This window comes from Ambystoma mexicanum, chromosome 13 (genome assembly GCF_040938575.1).
Source record: "Ambystoma mexicanum isolate Mex_15411 chromosome 13, UKY_AmexF1_1, whole genome shotgun sequence".
Taxonomy (NCBI): domain Eukaryota; kingdom Metazoa; phylum Chordata; class Amphibia; order Caudata; family Ambystomatidae; genus Ambystoma; species Ambystoma mexicanum.
This window is the reverse complement of record NC_090938.1, coordinates 718024527-718040730: the sequence shown is the minus strand read 5'-3', so window position 1 is coordinate 718040730 and position 16204 is coordinate 718024527. Positions and strand designations below refer to the sequence as shown.

At 42.2% G+C, this 16204-nt stretch overlaps 2 protein-coding genes across 5 annotated transcripts in view; one reads left to right on the top strand and one right to left on the bottom strand.

Moving 5' to 3' along the window:
- LOC138521787 (uncharacterized) overlaps window positions 1–16204 on the bottom strand; it is a 114043-nt gene that overhangs the window by 5425 nt on the left and 92414 nt on the right. The window lies entirely within an intron of this gene.
- The window catches only part of LOC138521790 (E3 ubiquitin-protein ligase TRIM39-like), a 132414-nt gene that overhangs the window by 46037 nt on the left and 70173 nt on the right, over window positions 1–16204 (top strand). For all 4 annotated transcript variants that reach the window (XM_069634876.1, XM_069634878.1, XM_069634879.1 and 1 more), the window contains exon 3: window positions 8475–8705. In XM_069634876.1, the coding sequence (XP_069490977.1) occupies window positions 8475–8705 (231 nt within the window). The remainder of the gene's footprint in view (window positions 1–8474; window positions 8706–16204) is intronic.

The following is a 16204-nucleotide window of genomic DNA, read 5'->3' as shown; positions in this document are numbered from 1 at the left end:
GTTTCAATAATCACCTTTTCTCCCTGAACAATGGGGCGGAAATGTTGTAGCGCCCACACAGTGGTTAATAGGGCCTTTTCACATTCATTAAATTTCATTTCAACTTGGGAAAATGCCTTACTTGCATATGCAATGGTTTTGTGATTCAAATCGTGTTTTTGTGATAACACTGCTGACATACAATGTTCAGAAAAACCTATTTCTATAAAGAAATCCCTGTCCTTTATGGGGTATGCTAAACATGGTGCCTTTACAAGACATTCCTTTAATTTAGCCACTGCATCAGACTGCTCTTTTTCCCATCTCCAGGGAGTATTCAGTTTAAGCAGTTTAGTCAATGGTTGAGTGATTTCTGCATAATTTTCAATGAACTTTCTGTTATAGCCTGTCATCCCTAATAAACTTTTTACTCCTTTCACATTTTTAGGATCTTTTAATCTTTGTATGGCCTCTATTTTCTTCTTTTGTGGATTTAGCCCATGTTCAGTCACTTCATGCCCTAGAAAGTTCACTTTTTTCTTGCACCATTGTGCTTTTTGCAAAGATACTTTGGCGCCTGCTTTCTGCAATTGGCCAAGTACATGTCTTATTTCATCAAAATGGCTTTTCAGGCTTTCATTTTTTATCAGGACATCGTCCACATAAACTATTGTTCCTCTTTCCTCTGCATCCGGCATGGCCTTTCTCAAAAATATACCAAATTCACTCCCACTATTGATGTACCCGAACGGAGCTCTAAGCCAGGCATATTGAGTCCTGTCAAATGTAAAGGAAAATAAATGTTGTATCTCCTCTGCCAATGGCACGCACCAATATCCAGAGGTGAGATCTAATGTGGTAAATACATTTGAACCATGTACCTGAGCTAGGCCCTGATCAATGAATGGCAGTGGCCATCTAGATACTGGTACTCTTTTATTTAACTCTCTCATGTCTGCACATAGCCGCCATTGACGATTTGGCTTTAACACACCTAAAATAGGTGTATTGGATGTGCTATGAATGGGCCTGATGATTCCCCGCGATTCCAAATTTTTAATAATCTCTGCCAATGATTCTAAACATGCCAGCGGTAGTCTATACTGGCGTACAAACACTGGATTTCTGCTACACCCTTCTGGTAGTGTGGCCACATGTAAATCAGTTAAACCACAATCATAAGCATATTTTGCAAATACATCCTTAAACTCCATAAATATCTCCTTCAGATTGTCCCTATCCTCATTGCTTTCACACGCATCCGCTAAGGAGATCTGCTCTTCTACCATTTTGGAAAATTCTGGAAAATCGTCTGGTAAGGGAATCTCGGCTCTTTCCTCTAACTGTGTGGCTGTGTCTTTTTGTAAAGCTGCCACTCTTAAATATTTTGGCATATCAGCTTCCACTTCAATGGGCTGATTTTCTGTTTCATTTTCATTTAAATTAAATATTATGCAATCCTCTTGATGGCAGCACACTGTCTCATTTGAATCATAAGGATACACAGAATGAATTTTAAATATTCCTTTGGGCTGAGAGTCCAGGTGTTCTGGCAACTCACCCTTGGCATCTACATACTTTTCAGGAATATTTCCAATCACCATGTTATTTAAATCTGCCGTATAATGTGATTTTTGTATGGCCATTCCTAATGGGGAGTTTTCCTCTAAATGAATATCCTGACAACCTTTATTATTTACCATATTTTTTACATATCCTTCACCAATGTCTACCAATGGAATGTATTCATAATACAGGCCTTGCTGTTTTATAGATTCATTCAGGCATACAAATGCATCAGAGCCTTTCATCTGCTGTCCATTTTTACATTTGTGTTATTGCAAACTGTTTTGTAAATGCAGGAATAATAGTATCTTTCCTCATTTGTAATTCGATTGCATAAGGAACCAGTTGTGCACAATGATAAGCCCTTCTTTTGTCTTCAAATTCAGGTGCCGGACCACCTAGGCGTGACCATATTTTTTGATTAAGGAAATCTAACACCATACACATTCTGTGCATGATGTCATTGCCCATGTAAAATTCATTTTGTGCTCCACTCACTATCCATACATTATGGTAAATTGTTTTCTGCCCAATGCTAATTTTAAGCATGCATCTGCCTGCAATTCGGTTTTCAAAGTCTGGACTGTCCAACCCAGAAACATATTGGTTTTTAATCCTAAATCTCGGGATTTCTTCCCTCTCCATTATTTTTTGCAACAATTTCTCATTAATGAAACTCCTTTCATGTCCAAGCGCTAAAGTGGCTTTTATTGTTTTAAAATAGTCATTTATACCAACATGAACCCATGGTTGCTCATCTTCCATGTGTATTTCTGCCAGAGTGGTAATGTGTTTTTCTGATTCTGTTTTAGGAGCAATATTCTGTTTGCATGTTTTCTCTTTTAAATAAAAATGTAATGTGTGCTCATCTATGGCAGTCTGCCAATTTTTCCTTGGGTCCAAGTATATTTGTACAGGTAGTTTTTCATTGTCGCTCTGCATTTTGTCTTGACACATTAATATAACAGTGACACTAGGTATGCAGCTATTCTGGAGATATACCTCCACAGCATCATTTGTTTTGGCAACGGTGTGACATTCATTTATATTGCTGTTTTGTGATTTTAGTTTCTTAGGCCTCAATGGTTTTTTAGTTAAGGACCACAGCACTCCATTCACCCCATCTATTAGAGGAGACAATCTTTTCAGGCAATCTGTCCCCATCAGAAATTGAATTTCACAAATAGATGTGATCAATACCTCTTGTTTCATTCTGTGCTTTCCTATTTTTATGTCAACCTCAGTTACACCTATGATGGGCACCTCCTCCCCATTAAAGTTATGCACTGGGCCTTGATTTTCCTTCACTGTGATCTGACTCTGTGGGGGTCTCCCTTCATTGATACTCTTTACCAGCTCCTTGGACATAATTGTGGCCTGTGCGCCAGTGTCAATCATAGCAAAGGTGTGGCATTTTTCTTCTATAGTGATGGGTGCATAATATCTGTCCTCAACTTCCTCTAATACACATAAGAAATGTGAATTCTTACTGATTTCAGGGCTCACCTTTCTCAGGTCTTTTTCACTTTTGGCTAAATACATTGGTAAATGGAAAGACATTTTTCCCTCCTTTTTACCCATTTCTGCGCGAGAGACTTTATTCATTTCTCCATGATCAGAGGTTTTTTGGAGTGTGGCCACTGTTCGCCCATCCATCTGGGTAACATCAGAGACCACATTACAACCTTCCAACTGAACATGTGTAACAACATCATTCAGAAATTTGTCATTTTTTAATTCTGTGCATTTGTGATCATTTAGTGTGATACCAGCCCTTTCGGCCTCTTCAAAAATATGTGGCTCAAAGAATTCTTCAGGTGATTGACTTGTACCCTCCTTGTGAGTATTTCCTTTTTCTGTCTGTGTTTGGTCATTGTTTTGCTTGCCCAGGGAAGGGGCTATAGCATCCCCACTTACTCCCTGTCCACTGGTATTCCCCATGCATGAGTCATTTTTCTTAAATCTGTCCCTTTGTTCTTTTGGAATTCCTAATGTTTCTTTTTCATTTGTACAAATCTTTACTGTTTTATTTAGCTCTAGGTTAAACCGTACCTCTTTTTAAGAAGTATTTGCACTTTCTGTCACAAGTTCATTTACTGGCACTTTCACATTTAATCCATTAGGCATCTCAGAGTCGTTATGCAAAATTATATCAGAGCAATCTGTCATTTTGGCACTGCAGTTATCATAAGTACTTAGTCACTTTTCGGAAGCCCCCCGGTCATTGCTATGGCCATCAGCCCCCTCTTTGGAAGGTTGTTTTTGCGCTGTACAGAGCTTTCCTATTTGCTCAGCTAATATTTTCACTTGGGCCTCAAGGCACTGGAACCTTTCCATCTCTCTAGGATCCTCTTTCTGTGGCCTAGGTCGATATTGGTTGTTTTCCCCCTGATTGGATCTATTCTGATACCTTTCAGGTGATTGATGTCGGTTGGGATGGTTTCTGAACTCTTGATTCATTTGTGGAGGGGAGCGGGTTGCACCCATCCTTTGATTATAGTCCCCTGGTGGGGAATCATTGTACTGACGTGGATTGTAGTTCACGTTTTGCCTCATGTCCTGTCTCTCAGATTGTGGGTACTGGCCCCTAGGTTGATTTCCATTATCAGTAAATCGATCCACATATCGGGGCCTATCCTGATTACCATATATCATGGTGTTGGGATCAAATCTGCTCTGTGTCCCCAATGACTGGTAGGGACCATCATTTCTTTGATCTTGATTTTGTCTCTGGTTATTGTTCATATCTGCCATATCAGGCCGATATCCTACTGTCCCCTAAATACCTAGGGCTGATGTAGCTCTCTCTATTACTAGGATCATGTGATTGGAACATTGGTACAGGAAATGGCGATCTTTGTTGATTACCCCTTTGTTCAGGTGTCACATTATTTTTACCTTGGCTTTGAGCAGACTCAAGGGACATTTTGGCTGACCTGATTTCCATTACTGTGGCTGAGGGTGCTTTAGATTTAGGTCTAGTATCTTTCATTTTATCACTTTCTCTACCCTGACAATAGAGTACCTCATATAGTTTTGTGCTTTGATGTACAATCCATTCAAGGGACTTGTCACGGTCAAATTCACGGACCAATTGGGATATGATGTCTTTCTGTAGCCCATAGAAGTATTCAGTTTTAAACTCATTGGAATTTGAGTCAAAAGATACATCAAAGCGAGAAAATGCTCTTTTTAAGTCTTGTAAAAATTGGCGAGGGGATGTATTAGGTCCAGCAGTAATTGTGTAAGCGACTTTCTTTGCCTCCTGCAATGACTGAAAAGGAGAAAAATGACGCCTAATTTCTTTTTCAAACTCCAACCAGATCATATTCTGCTGTTCATTTAATCCCCTTATGATGCTGGCCGTCGGGGCATCTAAAGTTAAATGAAAATATTGTCTGTACTGTTCCTTAGGTATCTGGAGTGATTTAAAAATGTCATGCACCGCTTCTAAGTGATCCTCAATGCAGCATTCACCTCCCTTTTTAAATGGTTTGATCAGGGCTTTAATGGATTTCATTATTTTTATGGGGCTACTTGTTGCAATGCATGGAATTGCACTATTTTGTGATTCAATCCTGTTTTCAGGTGTATGAGATTGGTGGCTGCCCCCAATGGGAGTATCAAATCCCCCAAGGGCGCTGCAACCAAGTTCAGTCACCGGCCCAGTCACTGGAGCACTAGCTCTTTGGGCAGAGCTAGAATTCACCTCCACTCCATTGAATGTGGTACCCTGCCGCCTCTCCTGGGACCTGGGAATGCACATTTGCTGTTCTAAGTCCTTACACTTTTTAAGGAGTCTGTTTGCTTCATTTTGCAAATAGTTGTTTTCATCACTCATCTTATTAATCACCTCCTGCATGTCGCACATTTGCATTTGGCATTCATTGAACTCTTTATTTCTCTTGTCTCTTTCTTGAATCATTTTAATCATTTCTTGTTCTGCACTCTGGAGATCACATTCTTTTTCACAATGTTCTTTTTGTAAAATCTGCATTTCTGAAACAACCTCATCTGTATCTTGTCTAATGTGGTCCACTAAGGCTTTTAAGTGTACCAATTCTTGCTCACTATCCTCAAATTGTTTCTTGCTTTTGGATAATTGAGCATCAAAGTCTCTGCATTTTAATTGCATGTCTTTTTGGCATACATCCAATTCTGCTCTTAACATTTCTTGATTTTTACTTGCCCCATCTACTTCAGTCTTTAACCTGTTAATTAGCTGAGTATCATTCTCCTGCATTCGCAGGGACTTATTCAAAATAAACCATATTTTGCCGCATAGCCGTATTAAACAGTCTTTCTCTGCACCTTTATCGGCTGCATTCAATAATCTTGTAAGGCAGACCTGAATTATGCTGCCGTCTGCAAAAATATTGTCTAGTTTTTCTTTCTGCACCTCACCCTGAATGCGTTCACGCCATTCTAACGTGCTATTCGACGACCAAGTCCCATGTGCAAACAACTTTGCCTCTAAATATTGCACTAGGTCTGAGAATGTGGTTTCCCTTTGTGACATTCTGACATTCGTTTTTAGTGGCACACTGCTATTATAAAATGGGTTCCCTTTAATGTGCAAATGGCAGTGTGAGACACGCTTGCCACGCCCAGTAGGTACTCTATGATCACTTTCCCGGCCTGCAACGCACCATAAATATGAAGGGTATTTTGTGGAGATTTGGGGCCTGACGGTATTTTCTTACCGCCGAAAAATAACTTAGCAACAATCACTCCTTGTATTCAGATTGGGCCATGTACAACAATAATACAGTGGACATGTATTATTTCAGCACACAGACATGCGTATTTGGTATGCGTGGTTGGTGGTATTTTGGAGAGCATAATTCCCTTGTTTTATTTGTGGCCCCAATATCCAGAACCCCTTATTTTTGCTTAGATTTTTCGTGTAATCACTAGAGAGACCTCAGGCTTGCATTCCAGGAACACCACATTTTCATTTTTAGTGTGCCACCATGGGCAATTTCTCTCTGTCTTATCTACGGCAGCGAGCTATCATGTGGTATTTTCACTATCTTATATACGGTAGTGAACTATGTCCCGGGCCTCCCTTTTTGCCGACTCATAGACCTCCGACAAACTACAACACACACAGTTAGTTATAATTGCTCATACTGAATTACATTGTGCACACGGCTGCAGCAAATTTGACGTTTAGCTACCTTGAAAATGACAATTGTACTGTCTAAACATCTCCCCACATCATCAGCACTGTATTGGTAAATATAAAACACACCACCCGTCTGCTTTGAAATATTTTTGTGTATTATAAAAGTTGCATTTAAACACGATCTCACTCTTTACAGAAATAAATAAAATAGCACAGTAACAGCATTGTCTGTGATACACTGAAAAGAGAGTGGCGGAGACAAGAACTCAATTTGCAACATTAAACATGTGAGTAAAGCACAGGAATCTCCTTTCCTACACTGACTGAATATTCTCGTACACACTCAGCCCCCACACTTCTGTAATTACCTTATCTGTTCAGCATGAGTTTTCTTCAGCTGTTCTCTTTCTGAATTTGGCTCCCTTGAAGATTAACCCCAGTGAAAACAAGCGTCTTTCGTTCTCAAACCGGGGTTATTGCCTGGAATTCTCAGCTTTTGCAGCAGGAATGCTTCAGCCAGGAAACAGGTCCTTCTCCCAGCTCTGCCAAATCTTGATTGTTCTCCCCCTCTCCTCAAGCTCCCCCAGCAAAACTCTAATCACTGCCTCTAGCATGATACTTGCTATGACGCTGCTCCAATCAGAATCAATCATGCCATCTCCTCCCTCACTACACAATGGCTCATTTCTACAGTAAGCATTTGTAACCAACTGATTTCCTGTTCCTTCGAGCCCTTTGCTTCCTGTAGTTATGTGGACAGAGCAGCAGAGAAAAAGAAAAAAAAATGAATGTGCGTTTAAAAGTTCACTTTTAGAGTAGGCCTAATTCTGCAGTGGAGACACATTTTTATTAGTGGGTTATGTTAAATGCAGTTTTATTAATAAGGTTAGTTATTAATTTTCAAATGTGTCTCTTGCACCATAGGCATTTCAGGTGAAAAATAGTGTGCATTTTTGAATGTGCACGTGTGCTTTTAACTGCAAAAATAGATTTGCATCTTATATGTTAAAATCGTTTTTGACTGAATAGCCTGTCTTTACTTATATGTCCATGTTAATCTGGCAACACATATAGCAATGCACCACACCCATGTGGTGGTGCTGCATCAAAAAAAATTGCTACCTGTGCAGTAGTGCTGTACTCTGTGCTGTAACACGCCAAATATCCTTACAGGCAGGAGATGCAGAGCGTACATAGAGAGCCTTACTGCTGCACACAGGGACCAGTGATGCACAGCCTGGGGCAGGAGATGGGGTTAGGCCTTATACAGAGAGCACTAGTGCTGCCCACAGGGACAAGTGATGCAAAGCCTGGCACAGGAGATGCAGAGCTTATACAGAGAGTATCGCTACTGCACACATGGAACAGTGATGCACAGCCTGGGGCAGGAGATGGGAAGCTTATACAGAGAGCATTACTGCTGCACACAGGGACCAGTAATGCACCCCATAGGGCAGGATATGGCGGTTAAGAGAGGAAGCACTACTGCTGCACACAGGACCAGTGATGCACAGCCTAGGGCAAAAGGTGGGGTGCTTATAGAGCGAGCACTACTGCTGCACTGGAGCTTCCGATGCACATCACAGCATGGGTGCAGGCTGAGCCACCGTATGGGAAATATACTGACCTTCAGCTGATTGGCAGTGATTAATCAATAATTCACGTGTGTTAGGTTTCATATTTTAGGAGTTAATAAGAGGAAACAACTGCGGGTGTTACATGTAAGTTACTTTACGATGGTTAATATAATAATGAGAAATATAATGTTTGTCTTTTGTTTGTTTTAAATCTCATTTTTAAGGGAAAAATTGTGAACCAGAGAGAGAAAATCCTTAGTACATTTGAACACCTGAAGCAGTTTCTGGAGCAGGAGAAACAGCAGCTGCTCAGCAGACTGGAGAAGGAGGAAGAGGAGAACATGAAGAAGATTCAGGAGAAACTGACCCAACTGGAGAAGCAGCAAAGCACCCACAGGGACCTGATCACAGAGCTGGCGAGGAAGTGCCAGCAACAGGATCTGGATCTTCTGAAGGTGAGGGGGGATCTGGGATCTTTAGAACTAGAGCAGCAATCCACCCACCAGAGCCTGATCCCATAGGAAGTAGCAGCAACAGGATGTGGATCTTCTGAAGGTGAGGGGGGATCCGGGATCTTTAGAACTAGAGCAGCAATCCACCCACAGGAGCCTGATCCCAGAGCTAGAACAGAGGTGGAGAGGAAGTGCCAGTAGCAGGACATGGATCTATTGAAGGTGAGAGGGAATTTGGGATCTATAGACCTGTAATAGCAGCAATCCAATGTGATGGGATAGAAGGACTGAGGCAATTCTGATTCATTTTCAAGCAATTTATATTAAACACAAAGATGAATCGCCTGTCTCGTCAGTCATTGTTAAGTCTTCAAAGAAAACAGTCCTCTGTCCAACTCTAACCTATTCTATCCCTGACACTGTATATATAGAACTAAGGAACAGGAGAATGACTCCCTTCTGATGTATTTTGCTTTTCAGCAATGTCACTTTTAGTTCTTGGCAATTCCTTGATCGAGTTCACATAGTTCAGAGATAGGGTTCTTCCGCTTTTCCACAGTGTTCTTGACACTTTGCTTTCCCCTCTTTATCTTCCTTCTATCTCTCTTTTGATCTAATGTCCTTATTGTTCCCTCTTGATACAAAGTCCACTTCCTTTTCTGGCTGGTACAGTTACTCACTCTTCCATAAGGTTTCTCACTTTCTCTGTACACTTCTTTATCACTGGATCAAGTATTAAGATCCCAGAAATGGTCTTGGCTTGATTTCCACTTTTTTATATTACTGGTACGAGTATGTTTGTGTCAGTAACGATTCACTCTTCGTGCTCTCTCCTCTGTATTACTGCAGTGAGTATGATTGTGCCAGTAACGATTCACACTTTACTCTCTTCAAGGTTACTGCGACGAGTATGATTCGTATACTCGTTATATTTGTATTCCCTCCCAGGTCTCCCGCTGTCCATGTTACCTTTTTGTCTTGAGGTTAGTGTCACCGGGCCTGCCAGCAGCACGGGAAACTCTTCAATCTTCTTCAGGATGGCTTCTCTCTCTTCTCTTCTCTGTTTTTCTCTCTTGTTCCAGGATGTCAGAGGCTCTGTGGTGTTGGTGTAGTTGTTGAACTGCACAGACCACCCCTTCTGGGTCATGCCACCACTTACAAACAGCTTGCTTCCTTGGGGTTTCTCTGCCCCAACACCACCTACCTTCAGCTCTGCACTTCCGTAATCCACGCCAGCTGGTTTCTTCATCGGTCAACAGAGTTCCTCGTGGTATCTCCTTCGGTTGAGCAACACCTGCTGGAATCTCCTGGGTTTCTCTCCACGCAACACAGGTTTGAAACTCCCAGGTCTCTCTTGCTGCTTCAGCTCCTCCTTGTTTTATCACGTGCAGCTGGGCCTTCCCAGCATAAGATCTCAGTCCTTCTCTTGAGTACTCTACATTACTCGATCTCGCTTCTTCTTCACAGCACTTGATGCTGGAGTGATCTGTATTTCTCTTGAATTTTTCTTCTTTTTGGTATCTTCAAAATGTACTTCTTCATAGAATACCAAAGGTTTTACATCACAGTAACAGATATTGGTTTGGTCTTTCTGAGACTTGGTCCTCATTAATGCTTTAGGGTTGAGTACCTCAGGGAGTTCCTCAGTGGAAAGGGAGTCCTTGTCCCCAAGGGGGGTCTCTCCCAGTGAGGTCCCACTTGCCTCTACCCCTAGGGAGGGTATTGTATAGTGGGCTCACCTCTCTAGCCTCACTGGGAAAGACTCCCCCATGGGGAGAAGTGACTGAATCCTGTGATTCCTCACACCACCCACGGGACTTGATCACAGAGTTAGAGGAAAGTGTTGGCAGCAGGAAGAGGATTTACTGTAAGTGAGAGGGGGATCAGGCAGCTGTACAACCAGAAGTGCAACATTTCTTCCATAGGGACATTATATCAGCACTATAGGGGAAGTGTCAACAGCACAATGATAAGAAAAGTTCACCCCTTGAACTTTCTTAATAGTAATTCAGAAGTACAAAAATCATATGTTGGCAACTGCTTCCAGAAGAAACCATTTGTAAATAGTCAACTGGAATGTGTGCCAGGGCAGGCTGTCTTTAAGTGAAGAATTAACAACTGCAGAGGATAATTACAGCAAGGGTGGATAACTCAAGTCGCTCCATGTCTGCTTCTACTAAATATGGTTGTTAATGAAAATATGTAAGTATGTAATTATCGGCATCAAGATATTGAACAATAACATTAAAAATGTAATCAATACAATATAATCACCTGTAGAATTTCCTTCATTGCAATTCAGGAGATGCACAAAAACTCCATTGTTAGTAAATTGATACGATAGCAAACAGTTGGAAATTGCTTCTACTGGTCCTAGTTGCTGACATACAATATCATATATAAAATGCTTAGGATGTCGTTGCAAAATCGGTTCACACTTTCATCAGTAGGTGGCAACTGAGTGTAGCTGGGGATGGCCTGTGTTGCTGTGAGCAAGAGATGTGTGTAGGTGGGCAAGTCCAGACTCTATTAACTCTATACTCACTGTTATTACCCATGCCCCACCTCTTAGTTGTCCCTTTTGTCCCACAGTCTGAGGACCACCCAAGGGTTGCTGTGTGATGAATCTTGTCTCCCTATTGGTCTCCTGATACAGGACAGCCCCTAATCCCTCCAGACTTGCATCAACGGGCAGGATGTAAGGCTGCTGGGGATCTGCAGGGCCCAGGGCAGGTGCTGTAGTGATGGTTTGCTTGAGCTCCTCCAAGATCTGCTGGCATTGGTCTCTCCATCCCTCACCAAAGGGGGCCCAAGGATGTTGTAAATGCTGTGGGACTGATGGTGCTCCTCTTGCACTTCTGGGTAGTGTAAGGGTGTGGAAGAAGGAGACTGACACACAGGTGGTATTGTGGTAGCTATAGACGTTTATCGTGAAGAAGGAAAACCCTATCTATCCCGTAAGGGAGGCATGATATCACAAGGATCACACTGACACAAGTGCTACAAGTTTTCAAACTCTTTATTAAATTTGGAAAAACTCCTACTTTGCCCTATAGCTATGATGGGAGTAGTCTCTAGCATCCAATAATAAAGAAAACACAGTCCTAGTAAGTCTTTGGGCCTCATTACACGGTAGGCGCTAAGGGATTACTGGCACCGGTAAGGTCACCAGTGCCGGTAATCCCTTAGTGCCCTACTACGAGGTCCCTCAGCGGGTCCCGTCCTTTGCCTGGTTTTACAAGGCGTTAAGGACGGGACCCATTGAGGGACTTCAGAGCTAATAACGGTACCGCAAATTGCGGTACGTTATTAGCTCTTTCCCCATTCCCATTGGGCCCTATGGGGGCTCAAATGGGAATGGGGAATGGTATTTGGCATGGGAACTTACCGGGTCCTCCAGGGTCAGAATGACCCGGTAAATCCCCATACCGCCTACCCGGACCCGGAATGCGGTAAGGGGGTAGCCATGCCGCTAATAGCGGCATGGTTACCTCCTACCATGTAATGAGGCCCTATATTTATTTCTTTTTTTTTTTTATTAGTTTAAATTCAAACCTTTACATTATTACACAAAACCAATCAAATCCATCAGCCCAAATACAAAATACAAAAATACAAATACAAAAACCCCAAACAACTCCTCCCTCCCGTCCTCCATTGTCATCCTACTCCAGTCTAGTCAGTTTAAATGACTCCACGTGACTTTGTTTGGGGTTAATCAGTCTGATGCTGAGCAACTGTGTTTAACCTCTCTTCAATTGAAGCCAAAAAAGATGTTAATGGCAAGATTACTTTCATGTCAGTGCCGTTCCACATGCTCATCCAACATTCTTCTGCGCTCACAAACTGATGCCCATCATTCCAACGGCCCAGGTGAATTGATCGGACACCTTTTAGTTCTGGGCAGAACAACACAAGATGTTTAAGTGATTCCACTTCTTTATCACAGCACCGGCAGGAGGGATTCACTCCTGCGTTGCAGGACCAATGGCTGTATCGCTCTTTGGTTTTAAAGGCGTTCAGGCGAAACCTCAAAAAGAGTCTGCGGGCTTTCGGACTTGGAAATAAGTGCAGATATTTTTGTAGCACATTGTAGCCTCTTGCTTCTGCAGGTGCGTTATCGCTCTGGCGATGAGATGCTCACTACACGTGGCTTCCCAATCTGCCCGCCTGATCCTTACTTTTGCTGCCGTGGTATTTACATGTAGGGTGTCCAGGCTAATGTTGTATGCAAGTAAGAGATCTTCACAACGTTTTGTCCATAAGGAGACGATGTCAGTTCCACTCGAAGGCGCGTTGTGAAATATATGAAATTGCAGAATTCCTTCCTGAGCTCTGGATTTCCGATATAAGGACAGTTGGTTCCAGGTGATCCTAGCATGCAACGAAATTAATGCCAATTCGTATCTTATGCATGCTGTCGAAATTCCAATTGGCAGACTTCAGGCTTTAGTCCAGAACATATGCTCGAGCGATGCCCAATGATTTGATGAGCATCCAAAAGCGTTTTCTGCTCCGTAAGTTAAGATCTGCAACACTTTGTGTACGTAGAAGTTTCTCAGAAGTTGCATCGAGAATCTGCCGAATTTTCTATGTAGCAAAAGGCCCTGACATGCTAATTGTCCACATTTCCTCTTTGAAGCGTGTGTCCATGGGTCGTCACAAATGCTGGAATTTACTATCATGCCCAAGTACTTCACGCTTTTCGATAATCGTAATTTGTCTTGCCCAAGTTTCCACACAAACTTTGTCTCCATTGATCTCAGAGTTGCACTTGAGTTATGAAATATCAGTATTTCGCTCTTTGTGGCGTTGATTTTCAGGTTGTTTAAATTCACGTACCTCTGTACAGCATCTAGTTTGCGTTGTAAACCAATCGGGGTCGAATCCAAGATAACCAAATCGTCAGCATACAACATCCAATTTATTGGAGATGAATTGAGCTTAGGTGGAAACGCCCTCACTGAGGATATTGCATCCCCAATATCTGAGATGAAAAGGCTGAAAATTGCCGCTGCCAACGGGCAACCTTGTTTAACACCCTTATGTGTCTTGAACTGAGCAGATAGGGAACCTGACTGGTCTAAACGAATAGTGATCGATGTATCTGTGTGTAGTTCTTTGATAGCCTCTAGTAAACCAGCGGGGCACCCCCATAGACCTAACCTTTGCCAGAGTCACTCTCGGTCAATCATATCAAAGGCGCAGGAAAAGTCCACAAATGCGAGATAGATTTTGCTGTTTGTACGCAGTGCTTCCATTTTCAATAAGTTCAAGACAGGTAAGTTCAGCAAACACCCAACGTTTTTAACCAAACCTGCTTGTCTTTCATCAACCCTTTTTGCTGCTTGAGCCCAGTTGACCAGTTTTTTTTGTAACAATGTGGCGTAAATCTTGCCTAAAACATCAAGCAATGCCACTGGCCGATAATATTTAGGTGACGTTCTGTCGCCTTTTTTGAAAATTGGGACGATTATCCCCGTTTTCCAGGAACTTGGCGACTGACGGAACCTATTTATTCTTGCGAATAAGTCAACACATAAATCAGCCCAGAGGTCAGGAAACTGTTTAATCATAACATTCGACAACCCGTCAGGCCTTAGAGTTTTTGGCTTTCTTGATAACCTCACGAATGTCTTCTCTCGGGAATTGTAAGGCCCATGGTGTAGGATCAAGCACTGTTAGAGGCTGTAACAACAGGTTTTTGTTGTATAATGTTGTAAAGTGCTTCACCCACTCGAGTTCGGTTACCAAATACACTCGCAAAGCTTCCTGTGGTGATTCCATACGATTAATGACACGCCAAAACTCTCCACTATTCTTGGTTATTAGGGTTTTCAGCATGGCCTCCGCGTCTTGCTGATGTAATAAAAATGTATGGCTTTTTAGCCAGTTTTTATAGGCTTGTTTTGTGACTCTATTTTTTGACGCTATTTCACACTTTGCCCCTTGGTTGTTTCTCCGAATTTCGGCTCGCATCAATCTTTTGCGCTTCATCACTATTACGTAGAAACGATGTTTGTTTTGAAATTATAGATGTTTTAGTCCAGTATTCTTTACTTTGAATTGACACAGTAACGAGGCATATTCAACCTCCTCCGGACTGCTCTTAAATTGGTTACATAGCCTGGTCACCTCGGGTTCCTCCAGCCTCACTCTTAAACGGTTAGATTCAATCACAACTTTTGTTCTCCACTGTCGAGGTTGATCTACTACCACGATTTGGAATTTCAACTCTAACAATTCGTGGTCACTGTGTTCCATTGCCCGAACTGTCAAAGAATGTATCCTGCCATGCATTGAATCCTAAATAAAAATATAATCGATGGTTGATGATTGGCCATCACAATGCCACGTAGACTTTGCCGGAGTATCCCCTTGCGTGCAACCGTTTAACATTGTTAATCCTCTTGCATTCAGTTCTTCCGACCAGTCTATCACCAATTGTGATTTAGCTGGATTCTGAGGCTTAAAAAAGTCGATATTTAAATCACCACATATTATCATCCCAGCCCCTCTATTTACTTCCAGAAGGTTGTCAATGATTGTTGTGACTTGATCGAGGAACGGGTAGGAGCCTGTCCAACGATGGTTCCGGTACAGGTTTATTATCTGGATTATATCTAGCTCCTTTCCCGCAGGATTGATTTTGCCTATCTCAGAGACTTGAATGTATGAGGTGTGATTCTTAGAGTTTAATAGCCGGTAGCCTGAGGACCGCTTAATCATTGTTAGAAGGCCAGCTATAGGCCTCCCCTTTTCGGCCCTGATGGCAGGGTTCAGTGCACATTCAAACTCTGAGATCACTGGTGTTTCTAACATCCAGGTTTCTTGAAGACACACCAGTTGCAAATTGAGAAGCCAGTCATTATTTAACAAGTGCATGAAGCCACGCGTGTTCCAAGACGCAAAAGAGCAGAGCTGTGCTTCCTTGTTCTTTGGGCATTAACTTGAGGTTTTGGTGTGCAAGGCAGTGGCGAGCCAATTCCAGTCTCGGCTGTCTTCTTGACCCAAAGCGCTGCTTGCTAGAATGGTGGCACTGCTATCACTTAGTCTTACACTATTTAGAGTGATTTGAATGTTCTCCATTGGATTTTTACTAGGCACCACTTCTTGGCCAACGGATGTCGCTCTGTGTCCTACTAAATTAGCTGAGCTTGTTTTGGGAGCCGCCTCCCTCCAGCACAACTTTTCGAAATTTGATTCATTGATGCATTTTTAAGTGACTGCTCGCTGGAGTTAGGTTTGATATTTTGAGTAACCGAGGCAACGCCTGTTACGGCCATACCCTCCGATGTTTCACTTTGTGGACGGTCATTTACTTTATAGATATCAAACCCCAAAGACAAGAGGTCTTCCCCTGCTTCTAAAATTGCATTTGCAATTATGTTGGAGACAACATGTAATATGACCTTGTCATTACAAGTTTCATCAGGAAATTCCACTATTTTTAAGTCTTTAGAACCTAACGCTCTTAGACAGGGTACATGATGGAGCAATCT